This window comes from Rhineura floridana, chromosome 6 (assembly GCF_030035675.1).
Source record: "Rhineura floridana isolate rRhiFlo1 chromosome 6, rRhiFlo1.hap2, whole genome shotgun sequence".
In the NCBI taxonomy this organism is placed as follows: Eukaryota; Metazoa; Chordata; class Lepidosauria; order Squamata; family Rhineuridae; genus Rhineura; species Rhineura floridana.
The window spans coordinates 10,286,785-10,304,466 of record NC_084485.1 but is presented as its reverse complement, the minus strand read 5'-3'; the positions used below and the strand labels follow the sequence as shown (position 1 = coordinate 10,304,466).

At 46.2% G+C, this 17,682-nt stretch overlaps 1 protein-coding gene across 5 annotated transcripts in view; it reads left to right on the top strand.

The window, feature by feature from the left end:
- LKAAEAR1 (LKAAEAR motif containing 1) overlaps nt 1–17,334 on the top strand; it is a 79,389-nt gene extending 62,055 nt beyond the window's left edge. For 3 of the 5 annotated variants that reach the window (XM_061630237.1, XM_061630235.1, XM_061630234.1), the window contains 3 exons: nt 9,551–9,875; nt 12,269–12,391; nt 15,348–17,334. In XM_061630237.1, the coding sequence (XP_061486221.1) occupies nt 9,582–9,875; nt 12,269–12,391; nt 15,348–15,410 (480 nt within the window). In that variant the 5' untranslated portion in view covers nt 9,551–9,581 and the 3' untranslated portion in view covers nt 15,411–17,334. Of the gene's footprint in view, nt 1–2,558; nt 2,605–7,585; nt 7,676–9,550; nt 9,876–12,268; nt 12,392–15,347 lie in introns of those variants that run through there. The other 2 variants (XM_061630236.1, XM_061630238.1) reach the window with 2 other exon arrangements.
- Nucleotides 17,335–17,682: the final 348 nt, after the last annotated feature.

Here is a 17,682-nt window from a genome sequence, read left to right as displayed (position 1 = left end):
TCTTTCTATTATTTGGGCTGGTTGCAGGAGTTGCCACCACTCACCATATGCTCAGAGGCACATGTTACCAAATTCTTCCAAGCTACACAGCAAGTGGATTGGACTGTGAAAGACCAGCCCAAATTGTGTTTGCATTTTGACAAATTTGTAGGGCAGTCCAATATCTCAGAGAGGAGGTCAGGTCTCCTGCTACCCTGGTGCATTCACTATAGCTGTGCAATTTCCCTGCTTTTTAAAGTTTGATAGAAATATCTCTTGGCTACAGGTATGTTCTTAAACTGCAAGGTTTATTGCCTAATAGTGAATTTCCCTGCTTTTTAATCCAGGAGGTAAGAAATGGGATCCTGTGCAAGTTTGCTGAGAGTAGATCGATCATTTGCATGCTTATTGAGTTCAGTGGGATTTACTCCCCTGCAATCATGCTTAGGATAGGTGAAACTGACCACAAGGGATGGGGAGGGGAGGAGGAAGGAGCGGAGGAAATGCAGAGGGGAGGACTGGGATGGGAGCAGACAGGAGGGGGAGGGGAGGAGAAGGACAGGTTTGATCATTTGCATGTTTATTGAATTCAGTGCGATTTACTCCCGTGCAACCATGTTTAGGATAGGTAAAAGTGACCAGGGGGGAAAGAGGGAGGGCTGGAGTGGGCAGGGGAGGAGAAAGAAGGAAGAGGGGAGGGGAGGAGGAAGGGAGAGGAGAGGGGAAGGAGGGGGAAAGGAGGTCTGATCATTTGCATGCTTATTGAGTTTAATGGGATTTACTCCTATGCAATGATGGTTAAGATAGGAAAAACTGACCATGGGGGAGGAGGAGGGGGAAGGGAAGGAGTGTATTGGAGGGGGACAAAGGAAGGGGGAGGGGAGGGCAGGTTTGATCATTTGCAGGCTTGTAGAGTTCAATGGCATTTACTTCCCTGCAATCATGCTTAAGATAGATAAAACTGACCATGGGGATGAGGAAGGAGAGCGGGAGGAGGGGGAAAGGGGGGATTGGAAGGGGATGGGTAGGGAGGGGCAAAGGAAGGAGGAGGGAAGGGGCAAGAGGGGGTTATGAGAAAGGAGAAGGGAGGGTGGGTTTGATCATTTGCACTTTTTGAGTTCAATGGGATTTATTTCTGTGCAATCATGTTTGAAAATGGAAATGGACTGCCTTCAAGTCAATCCCGACTTATGTTGACCCTATGAATAGGGTTTTCATGGTAAACGGTATTCAGAGGTAGTTTTACCATTGCCTTCCTCTGAGGTCGAGAGGCAGTGAATGGCCCAAAGTCACCCAGTGTGCTTCATGGCTGTGTGGGAATTCAAACCCTGGTCTCCCAGGTCATAGTCCAACACTGAGCTGGGGGAGGGGCAGGGAGGGAAGGGGAGGATATTGGGTGGGTGGGCATTGGGCAGAAGGGAAGCCCCTTTCCTTTCCAAAAGGAAAACATTGTGAACAGTATCTTTGCTTATCAGCGTTTTCCCCACCTTTTTATTCTACAGCAGGCACATGTAGCCTCCCACCCAAATTTAAACCAAAGCTGTCCCTGGCCACATCCACACCAGGCCTTTATTTCACTTTGGACAGTCATAGCTTCTCCCAAAGAATCCTGGGAAGTGTAGTTAGTGAAGGGTGCTGAGAGTTGCTAGGATACACCCTGTTCCCCTCACAGACTTCAATCAGAGTGGCTGACTGTTAAACCAGTCTGGCCACTGAAGCTCTCTCAGTGGAAGATGAGTCTCCTCTCAACACCCTTCACAAACTTCACTTCCCAGGATTCTCTGAGGGAAGCCATGACTGTCTCACATGAAATCAAAATCTGGTATGGGTGTGGCCCCCTGATAAGCCCAGCCCAGCCGCTGTGAGGCTTTTAGAACTCTGACAGTTGGTCCTTACTGAGCATGCCTGCCCTTATCATTGGCTTCCAGCCAAAATTTCTTAAATTAATTAAAAATCAGCCAGGCATTTTTTAAACCTTTAAACTGCAGAAGACAAAGGTCAGAGTATGGGGCAAGGTCAGTATTAGGGTTACAGGTACTCTGTGAACATGGCTGATTTTTAATGAATTTCAACAGATTATGAGAACTCTCAGAGAAAAAAGTCCAAAAGGGCTCTGAGGTTTTTCTCTCTCTTTTTAGACTTTGAACTCTCGATTCTCTCTGACTGTTTTGTGTATCGCCATGAAAATTGACAGGGTTGTTAAGCAAGCATTTCTGAGTTCAGGACTACAAGTTTTGTAAGGTTTTGTTTTGAAATGAGCTTATGGGAAGCATCAGGATGGCATGCGGGGGTATTTTCCATTTAACATTGCGGAATGTGAAAACTCCACGCTGGCTATAGTATACAGCCACTCTCACGGCTGTATAATTTATGAATTGACAAACTTGGCTTACAACAAAACTAAACTCTGCTTCTACAAACTGTGAGGAAAAGGAAGGGGGGGAAACAGAAAAAGGGCGGGAAAAGTAGTTGCTTTCACTTCTCACAATATTCAACAGGAGTTACATAAAAAGATATGCCTTTAGGCCTCTCTGTGTGTTACACCCAAACCATTCCCCTTAAAGAGACAACAAACAGTTTCAACATTGGCATTCAAGAGATTTATAAACATGGCAGTGAGAACAGGTAGGCACATTTGTTTTGCCTGCAGGTAGATGTCCCAACAGAGGAGTATTGAGGGAGATTAACAGGTGGAGAGGTCAAAAAGAAAATGAGAATGGAAACATGTGAGGAGAGGAAGAAAGGCAAGAATGGAGGATGGAACAACAGTTATATTTTTTCTGACTTTCCCCCAAGAAGCTGAAAGCAGCATACACGGAACAAGGGAAGTGTTGGTCTATCTGGCTCAGTATTGTCTACATTGACTGGAAGCAGCTCTCCATGTTTTCAGACAGAGTCTTTCCTAGTCCTACCTGAAGATGCTAGGGATTGAACCTGGGGCTTTCTGCATGGAGAGCAGAGGCTCTACAAGTGAGCTGTGTTGTCCCAGTTCATAGTTCTCCTTTACCCCCATTTTATTCTCACAACACCCTTATGAGGTAGGCTAGGCCTTTACAAATCATGCTCTTTTGTTTTAGTCTCTCTGGTACTAGCTGGCACTCTCATTATGCAGTTTTCATCAGATGCTGGGGAAAGGGAGCCAGTTTGGTGTAGTGGACTAGGACCTGGGAGGCCAGAGTTCAAGTAGCCACTCAGCCATGAAACGCACTGAGTGACCCTGGGCCAATCATTGTCTCTTTGACGCCTGAGATATATGTTCAGGATCTACCTTTATTTTCTGCTTGAAATTTCGGTTTTAGATGTTGTATTGAGTATTGGTTTTATTTTATTTTAAACGGAATTGTTTTGTTGCAACCTGCCCTGCAACCTTACAGTGGAGGCAAGATAAGTATTCTTGCAGACAGTTCATTCAGTCAATTGATCCATCAGTCAATCTATCAATAGAACTGTGGCCAATCAATGCTTATCATACGGCGGTAGGTGGGCCAATGATCTGACTCACCATAAAGCAGTGTTTTGTGCTCATATCGTGTTCAGAATATTCATGCGTCTCTTAGCAGCCAGCAGGAATGTGCCGTGGGGCGTGTGGGAAGCGTCGGTGTGAAGAATGCAAATGCCTCCAACAGGGCGTCATGTCGTGGATGCACAACTGAGGCCACAGAGCCTGATGGTTGCTAATTGCAGTCTGGTAACATGCAAGCATCCATATGGGATGCATGCTTTCCTGTGCAGACTGAGGCATGCTCTGAACCTTCTAATTCGGAAGGCTACATAGAAGTATCTCCATGGGTGGCTTCCTCCAATCAAATGTTTTAGCAAGAAGTTTCAGTTCCTGGGCAGGATTTTGTGAGAGCAACAACCCCTGCAGCCAAATCTAAGACTGTGTCTGTCTCCTTAGCTTTTGGTCGCAAGCCAATGAATCTTCCAGCAACAGAAGCCCATAAGCTGTTTCTTGGGTGATACATTGTTCATCAGAAGCCACGAAACGTATTGCACTTGCTGACTTGGCACTGATGAGTTCTGCTCTACTAGCTTGTGGCTGAAATTCTAGTTTAAGACTCTTGTGTCACCCAAAAAACCACTTCCTCTTTCTTATCTGAGACGTCCTGTGTAATTTCCTGCTACAAGGCTGCAGCAGACATCAGTGACAGAGAGCATTTTCCTCTTTGAAAGGTCTGCTTTCTTTTTCTTTCCTTTCTTTTTAATTATTATTGAGCACACACAACAAGATTTTAGGATTGCCAACTTTTCAGCCAGCCTCCGTAACTGTGCCTTTTTTCTTTTTCTTTTTTTTGCAGCTTGATCTACAGCCATTAGTGGGGGATACTGTTTGCCTCAATGCCATGAAAAAATCAGCTGCTAATGGCTGCAGGGGTCTGTTGAAGAGCCAGCAACCCTAGACCTTACTCTTTCTTCCTTTATCTCAGGGGTGGGGAATTAAGGACCAAGGACCAAATGTGGCCCTCCAGGCCTCTCTATCTGGCCCTCAGAACTGTCTGCAAGCCACACACCCTCTCCCTGTGTCACAACCGACCGGCCTCTTCCTTGCCTGAACAGAGGATGGAAGGGGGTGTGGGAGTGTGTATAGAAACTAGCCAACTGTACAGTGGAAATATTTACATTCATTGAGCCACCTACATTTGCTTCTGGCCTTGCCCACTGCGGGCATGTGGCCCTCAGAAGGGCTGTGGCCCTCAGACTGGAAATGTTCCCCACCCCTGCTTTATCTAACATTTTTATGCCCCCCCCAACAATGCTGTAACCTCAAGGTGGCTTGTGGCAATTTTACCAAAGTTGTATCTGCCACCATCCCTGATCTGAGCAATGGGTCTGAACGGTTTGAAGGAACAAAGGAGAGCAACCCATAATAAAGGGAGCACGAGGATTTGTTTCAGTGGAGCCGGTGCAGGAAGACTCTGCCATAGATTTTCAGAATTTGGCTTAGAATCATAGAATCACAGAACAGTAGAGTTGGAAGGGGCCTATAAGGCCATCAAGTCCAACCCCCTGCTCAATGCAGGAATCCAAATCAAAGCATTCCCAACAGGTGGCTGTCCAGCTGCCTCTTGAAGGCCTCCAGTGTCAGAGAGCCCACTACCTCTCTAGGTCATTGGTTCCATTGTCGTATGGCTCTAACAGTTAGGAAGTTTTTCCTGATGTTCAGTCGAAATCTGGCTTCCTGCAACTTGAGCCCATTATTCTGTGTCCTGCACTCTGGGACGATCGAGAAGAGATCCTGGCCCACCTCTGTGTGACAACCTTTCATGTACTTGAAGAGTGCTATCATATCTCCCCTCAGTCTTCTCTTCTCCAGGCTAAACATGCCCAGTTCTTTCAGTCTCTCCTCATAGGGCTTTGTTTCCAATCCCCTGATCATCCTTGTTGCCGTCCTCTGAACCTCTAAACCTGCTTGGCTTGATACAGAATTAATCTGTGCAGTGTTTGTACAAAGAATCTTAAGTGTCACTTTGGCCTAAGCCAGGGGTAACCAACATGGTGTCCTCTAGGTGTTGTTGGACAACGGCTATGTTCTATCTCCACTGTCGGAGGCAGTATGCCTCCGAGTCCCAGTTGCTGGGAATCGCAACTGGGGAGACTGCTGTTGTGCTCAGGCCCTGCTCGTAGGCTTCCCGTAGGCATCTGGCTGGCCATTATGAGAACAGAGTGCTGGACTAGATGGCCCAGCAGGGGGCCTTTCTTATGTTCTTAGGACTACATTCCATCATTCCTGACCACTGGCCTTGCTGGCTGTTGCTGATGGGATTTGTAGTCCATCAACATCTGGAATAGGGTTGCCAGGCTCAGGGCCTGAAACTGATCCTGTATCTTTAGGAGAAGAGAAAGTCAGCCAAGTGCAGGTGTTCTTGCAACACTGTAATGGGAAAAACCACAAGGTGGAATTCTTCCTTCCCCCTGCAAAACCTTTAAAGATACAGAAGACCTCTTGGAGGCCGGGCCTGGCAACCAAGAGGTCTTCTGTATCTTTAAAAGTTGTTCAGAGGGAAGGGAGAATTCCACCTTGTGTTTTTTCCCATTACGGTGTTGCAAGAACACCTGCACTTGGCTGACTTTCTCTTCTCCTAAAGATACAGGATCAGCCTCAGGCCCTGAGCCTGGTAACCCTAATCTGGAGGGCACCACAGTGGCTGTCCCTGGACTAAACTATGGGATGGCTACAGTGCTCTGTCTGGAAAGGTGCAGCACAGCAATGGAAAGAAAGCTCTTGGCTGGCCCTGTCCTTTTTTAATTTATTTTTATTCATTTATTATTTGATTTATATCCTGCCCTTCCTCCCAGCAGCAGCCCAAGGCAGCAAACAAAAGCACCATAAACGTGTTTTTGATTGCATACCTGCTCAATAACTACCCGTTCACTGCGCTTGACGTCGAAGGCCCTTCTCCGGGTTCCAACGGATAGGGAGGCCCGGAGAGTAATAACTAGAGCTAGGGCCTTCTCAGTGGCGGCCCGCGAGTTATGGAACGCCCTCCCTGACGAGATACGCCTGGCGCCTTCTTTGTTATCTTTTCGGCGCCAGGTAAAGACCTACCTCTTTGCCCAGACATTTTAGAATTTAAAATTTTAATTTTAATCTATTTTTGGTTTAATCTTGTTTTATATATCTTTTATAGTCTATTGTACCCATGCTCATTTGTATGTTAACTTGTTTTTATACTGTTGTACACCGCCCTGAGAGCTTGTTGCTATAGGGCGGTTTAAAAATGTAATAAAATAAATAAATAAATAAATAAATAATAACTGGAGTTAAAAATAGCAGACCCTCAGAAAGAGAGCAAGCCAGCCCAGCTGCACAATAATGGGCTGCTGCATATTTATGGGCAGCACTCAGGTTTCCAGAATCACCCAAGGAATTGAAAAGATGCTTTAGATTACTCTCCTGTGCCTATCCTGAATGTTCCGGCCTGAGCAGAACCCAGCAACGTTTTAAGCATGATCCAGCATACATTGGAATGATACTCTCTCTCCCACCTCTTACCTATTTCATTGAGGTGTGTGCAGAACGTCCCAATAGGTCAAACCTAAATATAAGTATTTTGAAGTTCCACTGATCAAGGAGAGACTATGCTTTGGTCCAGTAGGTCCCAAACCTTTCCCTCCACAGACCACTTGAAAACTGCTGATGGCCTTGGTGGACCACTTCATGATTTTTCTTCCTGTTGTAGCAATAGTAATTTCATAGAATTCAAATTGTAATACAATAAAATGCAATATAAGAAATTAAAGAGGCAGTAACAATGCAATTATAATCAATATGAATATTCAGTGCGATGGTTGTGCCATCTCCCATCTTCAACCACAAATCCACAGACATACTGTGGACCACCTGAATAAAGCACAGGCACCACTGGTGGTCCATGGACCACAGTTTGGGAACCCCTGCTTTGGTGGCAGATTGCAAGTTTTGCATAAAGAAGGCCCAAGCATCTCCCCTCACCGTCCGTGTTAGAATAGGCAAACTTGCATGTTCACTTTTTATCATGATGTAACTTCCTAATGGGTGGGACTAGTTACCTGGCTTCCTCTTCCTTTGTCCTGGAGATTCCTGTATATTCTCCATTGTTGATCTTTTTACTTCTGGGGGAGGCCACATGGCAGATGCTCTCCTCTGAGAGCATCACTACCAAAGACTAAGATGGACTAAGACTTCTACTTTTATCTTTCATCTAAGCTATGAAAGGTTGTGAGTAAATATTTTTTATTTTTTACCTAGGAAGATTGTGTCTGTTGTTATTTGTGCCTAGGGAAAGGTGTGGACTGGTTTTATCTCTGCTGCTTGCATTTTCATACCTCTGCTAAGAAATAGGACCACGAAACTTAGTTCCTATTTCATTTTATATTTTTAAAATACCAGACACGAAGAGGCAGGTACCAGGTGATATGAAAGACCTTTGTCTGGGACTTTAGAGAATGACTGTCAGTCAGGGTAGAACTAGAATTCCCTAACTTGGTGCCCTCCACATATTGTTGGACTACATCTCCCATTAGCTCCAGTCAGCATGGCCAATGGACGGGAATGCAGGGAGTAGGTATCCAAGAACATCTAGATGGCACAAGGTTGAGGAAGACTGGAATAGACAGGACTGGGTTATATGGATGAATAGTTTGACCCAAAGTGGCATGCTGGCTGGGGTAAAGTTGCTACACAATTTCCTGGCAGGAGGGTTGCCTATCAGGCACTCCTGCTGGTTTGACTTGATATAAGACAGCTTCCTCTTTTTCTATTGTCATGCCATCATACATCCTGCTTCACTGTGATATAGACAGACAAACAGACGGAGAGAGAGAGTTGGGAGGATGATAAATTTAATAAATTACTCTAAGGCAGGGATCACCAACATGGCACCTGTCTCCACAATCATGTCCTTGACATGGTGGCTTCCTATGGTGCCCTCAAAGACTCTGAGCCCCCCCTTATTCACTGTCCCCTTAGCCATGTGGTGGCTAGGGTGGTTACCTTTTTCTGTCCAGGAAAGTACACAGGACAGAAGGAGGAAATTGGAAGAGTGATGCTCTTTCCCGCTTCCTCTTTCTGCTCTATGTGCTTTTCAAAGCTCAGATTATTTCTACTGAACCTAACTTTTACCCAGATCCCTTGAAAAAAGCAATATTTGTGCACACAAACTTTTTCTATTACCTGGGGGTGGAGGTGGAGTCTGATCCAGAGGAGAGAAGCGACCAGAGGGGACATGGTGCCCACAGCACTCACTCAAAAACCCAAATGTGCCCATAAGCCTGAAAAGGTTGGTGGTCCTAAAAAGCCTCCTGGAAGATTTACTGTAATAGCATATGTGAAATGCTTCAGCTCACCTGTTTTGGACCAAGGGCCACATTCAGCCTTGGCCAACTCTAGGGCTGCATGCCAACTGTGGGTGTGGCCAAAAGTGGGTGTGGCTACCCCATACTCTTGCATGCACACACGCATTCATTCATTCATTCATTTCATTTCATTGGCGATCACTCATGACCAGGTAAGATTGTCTTCCAAGATAAGGTCTTTAACAGTGCAATTCTGGATCCACACAGCCTCCCACGGTGAGGACATAGGTTTCCAGATGGAAGATGGTCGCAATGAGGATTTGTTTGACGTGCCTTCCACTTAGCTCGTTTGTCCTGTTCACCCTGTATTTGTGCTTCTTCAAAGTCCATAGCACCTTTGATATTAGCACGCACAGACACACACACCTTTCTCCTCAGTTGATCCATGCAGATCACCTCTCTCTCTGCTCAAATGATCAATTTGATAACCTGAAAAGGGGGGCCATTTGAACACCATCTGGGAACTAGGCTCTTCCCACCCAAGTGCTGAATCTACTTTATTTTTTTTCTTTTCTGCCATTGCTGCCAAAATTGTAGGACCTTGAAGTGGGGAGCAAGAAAAAAATGCTTGTGGAGGCTGGATCAAGGCCCTGAACTTGGGATTAGCCACCTCTACTTTAGAGAGTCAAAAGACATTATGCATATTCAAAGTGGTATTAGTCAGTGTTTTAAATAGCCTTGCATTTTTCCCATTTTGAAGCTGTTTGGTCTCTGTCCTGCCCCCCCCCCCCAATAGATTCCACTCCAAGTCTGTGAGATAAGCAAAGATGTCTAAAGGTGAAGCTATTCAGAGAAAAAAGGCGACCATGCGATTCAAGAAGCCTTCCATCTTGTGCGAAACAAACAAAATGACTCCAGAACAGACAGCACGCTATTTGGCTTTTGCTGATCCAAGTGACCCTAAGGTGAAAGCCATGTTGGCTGCGGTCCTCATGAAGGACAGGGTGCTCGTCAAGGAGCAGGAAAAAGAGACAGAACAGAAAAATCTCGTTGGGGTCCTCAAGGCCGCCGAGGCTCGGAACCGCCTTCGGAACGCAAGGCTCCAGTATCAGAATCTGAGGGTGAGTTTACGGGTTATTGGGCATGGCCAAAACAGCTGGCTTGGAAAGCAATGGGACCCCATAGATTCCCCATCATGTTTAGTCAAAGGTTGCCTGCTATTTTTCACTCGGAAGCACTTTTCACTAGGGATGGGGGAGAAATTCAATGCAGTTTGCTATTAAAGGCAAACTTACCTAATTCATACTTTGCAAAACAATATGAAACACACACACACACAGAGCCATCCTTTGAAATTCAAACTCATCCAAATTTTGCAATGCATTTTTCCCAGGTAGTATACAAAATCCCGTAAAACATCATTTAAAAAAATGGTAACATACGTCATAATATTGTCTGCCTCAAGTGCTGTCAGTATAATCTGACCAGTCATGTTCTTTATTTATTTATTTATTTACTTATATCCCACCCTTCTTCCTAAAGGAAACCCAGGGCTGCAAACAGATGACAAAGCACTAAAAAAAATGTTTAAAACAAAACATCTTGAAAAACAATTCCAATACAGATTATTTTTTTTCTTTTTTAAAAATTATTTATACGCCACATTTCCTCTAAGGAGCTCAAGGTGGTGGATATGTTTCTCCCCCCCCTTCCCCATTTTATCCTCACAACAACCCTGTGAGGTAGATTAGGCTGAGAGACAGTGACTGGCTCAAGGTCATGTAGCAAGCTGCATGGTTGCTTGGGGATTTGAACACTGGTCTCCCAGGCTAGTCCAACACTCTAACCACTACACTAAAGTGGCACATAGTACCATAGAGTACTCTGCGCCTCGACTTCACTGAGATGAGGACATTTTCTGCTCCGCTTCATGCAGCGACGTGTCTTTGGCCCGCCCTGTTTGTCTGTGGCTTCTAGCCACCACCTCCTTTTTATCCCACTCTGTTGGCATCCACTTTCCCCTGAGAACTGCAAAGAGGCGGGTAAATTGAAGCACTCTTTAGGGGAATGGGGGCCAGAGTCAGCAAGGGTGTGTGGCAGAAACATTATGGAATTCCTGGTTTAAGAGAGCCAGTGTGGCCTAGTGGTTAGAGTGTTGGACTACAACCTGGGAGATCAGGGCACAAATCCCCACATAGCCATGAAGCTCACTGGGTGACCTTGGGCCAGTCACTCCCTCTCAGCCTCAGTGGGAGGTAATGGCAAACCCCCTCTGAGTACCACTTACCACAAAAACCCTATTTGTAGGGTCGCCATAAATCGGGATTGACTTGAAGGCAGTCCATTTCATTTTTGGGTGGTGGGGGAAGGGCATTGCATGTCAATCCTGAATGCCTGTCCTTTGAAAGCTGCTTCCAGATCTACGGAGTAACCTGCCAGACAGCCCTTCCTGTATAAATGCCACTCCAGCTTTCTCTGCATAATCCCCGTGAGAAAGCCAGTTCTGGAAAAGTTGCTTATTTTAGACCAGACCGCCTCAAGGAAGATATTTTCTTTCCTGAATCCCAAACAACATGATATCATAACTTGGCTCCTGTTGTAACTATGGGGCTGTCGTTATTTACAGCTCTTGCCATGAAATATGCTATAGTTAGCAACCTTGGAACAGGATCTTGCTGCTTCTGCTGCTACTGTCCAAACAAACCCTTCCGTCTCCCTCCAAGGTTGGGGCTGTTCTGGCCAGCGAGACAAAGCAACTCTGGAGGGTCTTTAATCGGCAATAAACAATGGCTGGCCTTTGCAGGCTCCCCAAACTTGGTAACAAGGAGCTTCATATGTACACAAAGATGCGTCGCTCAAGCCAAACAGAACGGCTTTTCAGGGATTGCAAATGCGTTGGCGTTGGCTCTTAGGCAAAATAAAGAGATGCTGCTGAGGTCTTGAAAGACGGGGGTTAGTTGCACTTGAGTCCAATGAAATCGTTTGGGGCTTAGATTAGTTGTGATTCAGGAAATGGGAAGAATTTGAATCGGTTTATGTTTAAAGGTGAATTTATCTCATTTGCACTTTCCAAAACAATATGGAAACTGAAACAAGCCATTGGTGGCAATGGGAGCTTTTCCCTCTAAGGTTAATTGTAGTACAGGGTGGATTTCATTGGTGTCACAGTGGGGGAGGGCAGGATTAGCCATTCCTCTCTATGCATTGTGGTCCTGATGAAAATTCCCACCACCACCAAACCTACTTGTATTATTATTTTTAAACACAGATGTGGTCGCTAACCATGCATTGGGGAGCAGCCTTCCCCAACCAGGTGCCCTCCAGATGTTCTGGACTACAGCTCCCATCAGCCCCAGCCAGCCCAAAAGTAGTAGTCCAAAACATCTGGAGAGCACTAGGTTGGGGAAGGCTGAACTAGAATAACATCTCCTTTGGACGTCATTCACAGTAGCTAGCACTGGGGCAGAGGGACCAATGGTCTGATTCATTTCATTTCATTTCCTTTTGATCCCAGGCACAAGAGATCAACTTCCTGATATCCTTCCAGAGGAATGCTAAAGGTGCTGTTAGACTGGAGGTCTTCCTTCCGCCCAGGAAGAACCTTAGAAAATTAGCAGACTGCATGAACACAGTTCAGGTATGTTGAGTGCTCAGATGGTTCCTCCCGACTGGCTTATCTCTCTGTTTCCTTGCTCCAAAAAGAGAAAGGGAGGGACCTTCAGCAGGCAAGGAAACAGCATTCAGAAATATGCGGCTGTCACAGGGACAGGGCTGCAAGACTCCCGGGGGGGGGGGTTGCTTTGTTTGCTGGACCATTTCCTGGGTGGACGGATCGATTGGTAGTTAACTAGCAGTAATATGTACAGAGGTAGTTAGCTAGACCTCCGAGTAGAGATGTTGGGGGGCAAACGAACAGGGAAAGAGCAATCACCTTTGTGGTTTGCTTTTGTGGTCTGGCAGGTGCCTGCTGGAGCCAGAGCACTGAGCTAAATGCATCCTTAGTTTCCACCAATAAGGCGCTTCTTTTTTCTTTCTTCCTGTGGTACTCTAACTGGTTTGAAAAGCCACTAGATGTCAGGGTTCAAGCTCTGTCCAGACCTTGAAACTGACGTCTTTGCAGAGGAGGAGCAAGAGGAGCAGGTCTCTCCAGCCAGTGACCCTAGAAAGCCGGTGGCTCCAGACATCCCAGCTCCAGGATTGGAGGTGCCCACAACAGCTCTCAGGATGTCCCCATCTCTCCCAAGGCCACAGCGAGCCAGGCGGGAACTTTAGTGCCACCCCTGAAGTGCCCAGCTAGCAGTATGTGAGGCTACTGGAGACAAGGAGGGGAGAAGCACCTGGTCAGAGATCAGGTCTTGGCTGAGAAGCAGGAAAGGCTGCAGCATCCATCTCCTATATAAGCTCCCCGTCCGAATCGCTTAATTGCAGACATTCCAAACCCTCATCCAAGCTCCAGTCTTCCTTACCTGGGGAAATGGACACTGCTAGACAACTTCAGTGGGAGCAAACAGAGCACTTACGTACATTGACCCTAATCACTTTTACACTAAAAACACAGCAGGAAAAAATCCTGAAGAAAGGACCCTTGGGTTTCTCTGGTAGCACTTCTACGGCAGGGATAGCCAGCCTGGTGCCCTCCAGATGTTGTTGGACTCCAACTCCCAGCAAACATGGCCACCGGTCAGGGATAATGGGAGTTGTGGTCCAACAACACCCAAAGGGCACCAGGCTGCAATGGGGACTGGTGGCTCCGATGTCAGTGGGGCAGTGAATCCGCTCTGGGTTTTACTCTGAACTTTCAAGGAGTTGTCCAAGGTGGTGAACCTATTTGGGGAACTTCAGAGTAAAACCTGGAGCAGATTCGCTGTCCCACTGACATCGGAGCTACCAGTTTTCACTGCTATGCTGGTTCTTCTGCCTGGGGTGATCATGGGTTCAAAGACATATACTGTGTGGTTTGTAAAGATGTGGTATACTGTCTTTAGAATCTGAACAGAGGTACTGAAGTTCAGCGCTGGTGGTAAGCCATACTCTGTCCCAAAAGCTCATAATCTGAGATCTGTGGCTCCCGTTAACCGGTGCTGTAGGAGATGTCCTTTGCACATGCCCAGAGAAACCCCTCTTTTCATTATTATTACATTATCCTGTGTGTCAGGGCTAAACTCTAGCATTGCAGTCAAGTTTCCAAGGCTCAGATTAAGCCCTGTATGTATACCTGATATGAGTAAGGACATATTTGTCTAGTCAGACCACTGTTTAAAACAGTTTTGAGGTCTCGGGAAACATTTTGAAGGCCTGAACAGCTGAAGTAGCAATGATATTTGAAAGACTATCCTAACTGTTATTCACCCTCAGACCAAACAATGAAAGCAGCCTTTGGCCCAGTGCTTAAGATGCCTATTTTAGTATCGACTGCTACTCCAGCCTTTGGAATGCTTTGTATAACAATTTAAAAATCTTTAAAACTTGTTAACTACATTTAAAATATGTTACATGTTCTGTATGTAAATATGTTAACTAATAATATGACTAGACAAATTCATTCCTCCTTATTTCAGCTAAACATCAAAATGATTCCTCTACCATCACCCCCCACCCCCAGGGAACCTCTTTCCACAGCCCAGTGAAGATTCAGGAAAAATATTTCCCCCTATTTATTTCATGTTATTAATTACAATTATATCTTGCCTCTTCTCTAAAGAGCTCAAGGTAGCATATGCAGTGTCCTCCCTCCATTTAATCCTCACATCAACCCTGTGAGGTAGGTCAGGATGACAGAGAATGACTGGCGCAAGATTGCTCAGTGGGTGTCATGGCTGAAAAGAGATTTGAACCAGCTGGTTCAAATCAAATATTGGCCAGCCGTGCACTGATTCCTTGTGGTCCTGCCACCGGGTTTGGTTTATATAGTGATTACACAAGACAGGGCCTTCTCAGTGGGGGCCCCAGACTGGAACACCCTGCCTTGAGAGATACAGTTATCCCTTTCATTGTTGGCTTTAAAGACTCAGGTTTGTATCTGAAGTAGCATTAAGGAACGCAACCAGTTAGTCAGTTGCGGCTGGGAACTCTCAGGTCAGTGGGGCAGTGGAATCTGCTCTGGGTTTTAGTCTGATCTTTCAGCTGAAAGCATCTCAGGCAGCTCCTTGAAAGTTCGAAGTAAAATCTGGAGCAGATTCCACTGCCCCACTGACATGGAGCCACCATCGGCCATTGCTGTCAGTGCAAAGATTGCCGCTTGCACAACAAGACTTTTGCCTCTCCTTCCTCTGCAGCACCCCTTCATCTGTTCTAGGAGTATCCCCAACGCTCTAGAGTAGATTTGGTAAGATCGTGGGGGAAGAGAGGCGGTAAAGTCCCATTGTTCACGTGGAAATCCTTGTGCTGATGGAAAACCTTAACAAGATGCTGCCTTCCTTTCCTCACCCAGGCCTTTGGGACTGAAGCACCCAGAGACTCAGCCGTTGTCCATATTAGGCTGTAGTTTTAATAGTCTTGAGTTTGTCTGGGTCTCCGATGCTCTGACTGCGTTACACTCCCTCTCTGAATCCTGAGCTGCCCTCAGATGTCTTCCTATTTCCTTTGTTTTCCAGAGGGGCCGGATTGAAGAGATACTGGCGGATGAGACTGGTGAGATATTTATCCGAAGGCCCTGAACCCCACGTAGGACAATGCAGTATAAGAGCTGCAGGATATGGATGGATGGATGGATGGATGGAAGCCAACCAGAGCCTAAAGCTCTGGAGGGCTACAACGTAGCAAAGCTGCTGCTGTTCAATAAACAATGTGGATTATTATCCATGGCTGCAAACCCCATAGTGAGGGACCGAGCAGATCAGCCTGTTTCTGGTCCATGACAGTTTTGTATGTCTTCACCCAAAAGTCTGTTCCATTCCATTTCTCCGTTAATCTGCAATTTTAAAAAAAAAGCTGTAAAAAGAAAAGAGCACCACAGAACCATCCCGTCAACACAGAGATTTATGCTTTCACAACAGGACTTCCCCCTCATCCTGCCCTGTGCACCCATTAAATCTGTTCTGGGGGTTCTCCCACCCTTCTGGAGCAGATTTGGGGAGGAGAGGTGCGAGGGGGAGAGAAAGGGCAAGAGTCCCGTTTCACAAGTATAAATCCTTGTGCTGATGGTGCAGTTACATTGGATCAAGCAGCTGTATTTAAATATGCATTTTTAGGCTGCAAGGGGATTGCACTGTTAAAATGCTATTTTCTTTTAAAAAATGCATTTTTACATGTGTTTGGTGTGGGGATTTTTTAATCAGTGTCTGAACATTCAGGAAGTATGAAATCTAGTCCCTAACTAACTAACCAATCTGCGTAGTAGCCAGGGAGGTCTGGATCAGCAAAGATGGGAGTTGTTCCAGCATCCCAACCCACAGTGCAGCTCTCCCTTTCAGATCAATGTGTGGCACAATAGCCAGAGCATCCCTCACCCATCTGACCCTAGTGGCTGGGTGATGGGAGCTCATCTGGAGGGCACCAGGTTCGCAAAGGCTGGACTAGAATGTTCCATCTAGGGATGGGAGGTGCAGCTTGGAGGAACACCGAACTTGGGATTAGTCATCTTTCAGCCTTTAACGAGACAAGTGCTGTTCAGTCCTAAACCTTTTAGCACTGACAACCTGTCTCTTGGAAATCATCTTTTAAGCAGCAGAGTGCAATCTTGTGCATGGCTGACCGACTTAGCAAAAGAACTATCCAAGCTTATCCAAACATCAAGCTTGCAGACTTGCTGTGCTGTGCTTGTCAGTTCCAAAGACTGAATTCCTTCCATTTAAACCCCATGCAAGAACCAGTCCTATCCTTGCTTGCGTAGCACCTGCAACCGCCTACTCTCACATGGTAGCTTGTGTGAAACCTCATGGTAAGCAGACAAGGGCCCCAATACCCGTCTGCCATCAGCCTTGTGTCCATCCCAGCCTCCTCCTCCTCCATCTCTCAAGTCATCTCCTCCCCACCCCACAACCATATTGCCCATTGTGTGTGATCCAAAACAAAGCATTTACAGAAAGCAAGAGGGTCAGTGTGCAGCCAGGTGGTCACTGCCCTAAAGCATAGCGTTCCACCATCTGCAGGGCTGGGGCTAAAAAGAAAATTTGGAGTGTACGGAGGCTAAGTCGTAAGCAAGGCTGTGGCACAGAATATGCAAGGCTGAGTTAAGCCCAGGTGCCTTAATTAACAGCTTCCATAATTTTGGGGCATACATGCAGCTGAACTCTTTGAGTGAAAAACGTTTAATCTTAGAACTGTGCCCAATCAAGCCATCTCATTCGCCCAAGGACTTCCGCTTTTGCAATGGAACTTCCTCTCCCCACACACCCTCAGCGCCGCCCCCCACCCCCCCGGAACCTGCAGAACAGATTTATTTATTTGTTATTTGATTTATATCCTGCCCTTCCTCCCAGCAGGAGCTGGAGGAGTGGGGCAAGGAGAGGGAGTTGTACAAGTGGAAGTCCTTGCATGAATGGGACGTCGGATACAACTCTCAGAACACGCTGCTGCGCACGCCTGGTCTAATGATCCATGCTAAGAAAGCAGATGATGGTCATTACTCCAGGCTCATGAAAAACATAAGGTTCCATTCAAATAAGCCCTACTCAGAGTAGACACATTGAAATTAATGAACCTAAGATAGTCATGTTAACTTCAAAAAGTCTACTCTATGTAGGAGTAGCATCAGTGGCAGCTGGTGGCTCCATGTCAGTGGGGCAGTGGAATCCACTCCGCGTTTTAGTCTGAACTTTCAAGGGGCTGGCCAAGGTGCTTCAGCTCCTTGAAAGTTTGGACTAAAACCCGGAGCGGATTCCACTGCCCCACTGACATGAAGCCATCTGCTACCACTGACTAGCATTGACTACCAACCATAGGGTATATCTACACTGCACAAGTCCATTGGCTTTATATATAGTTTAA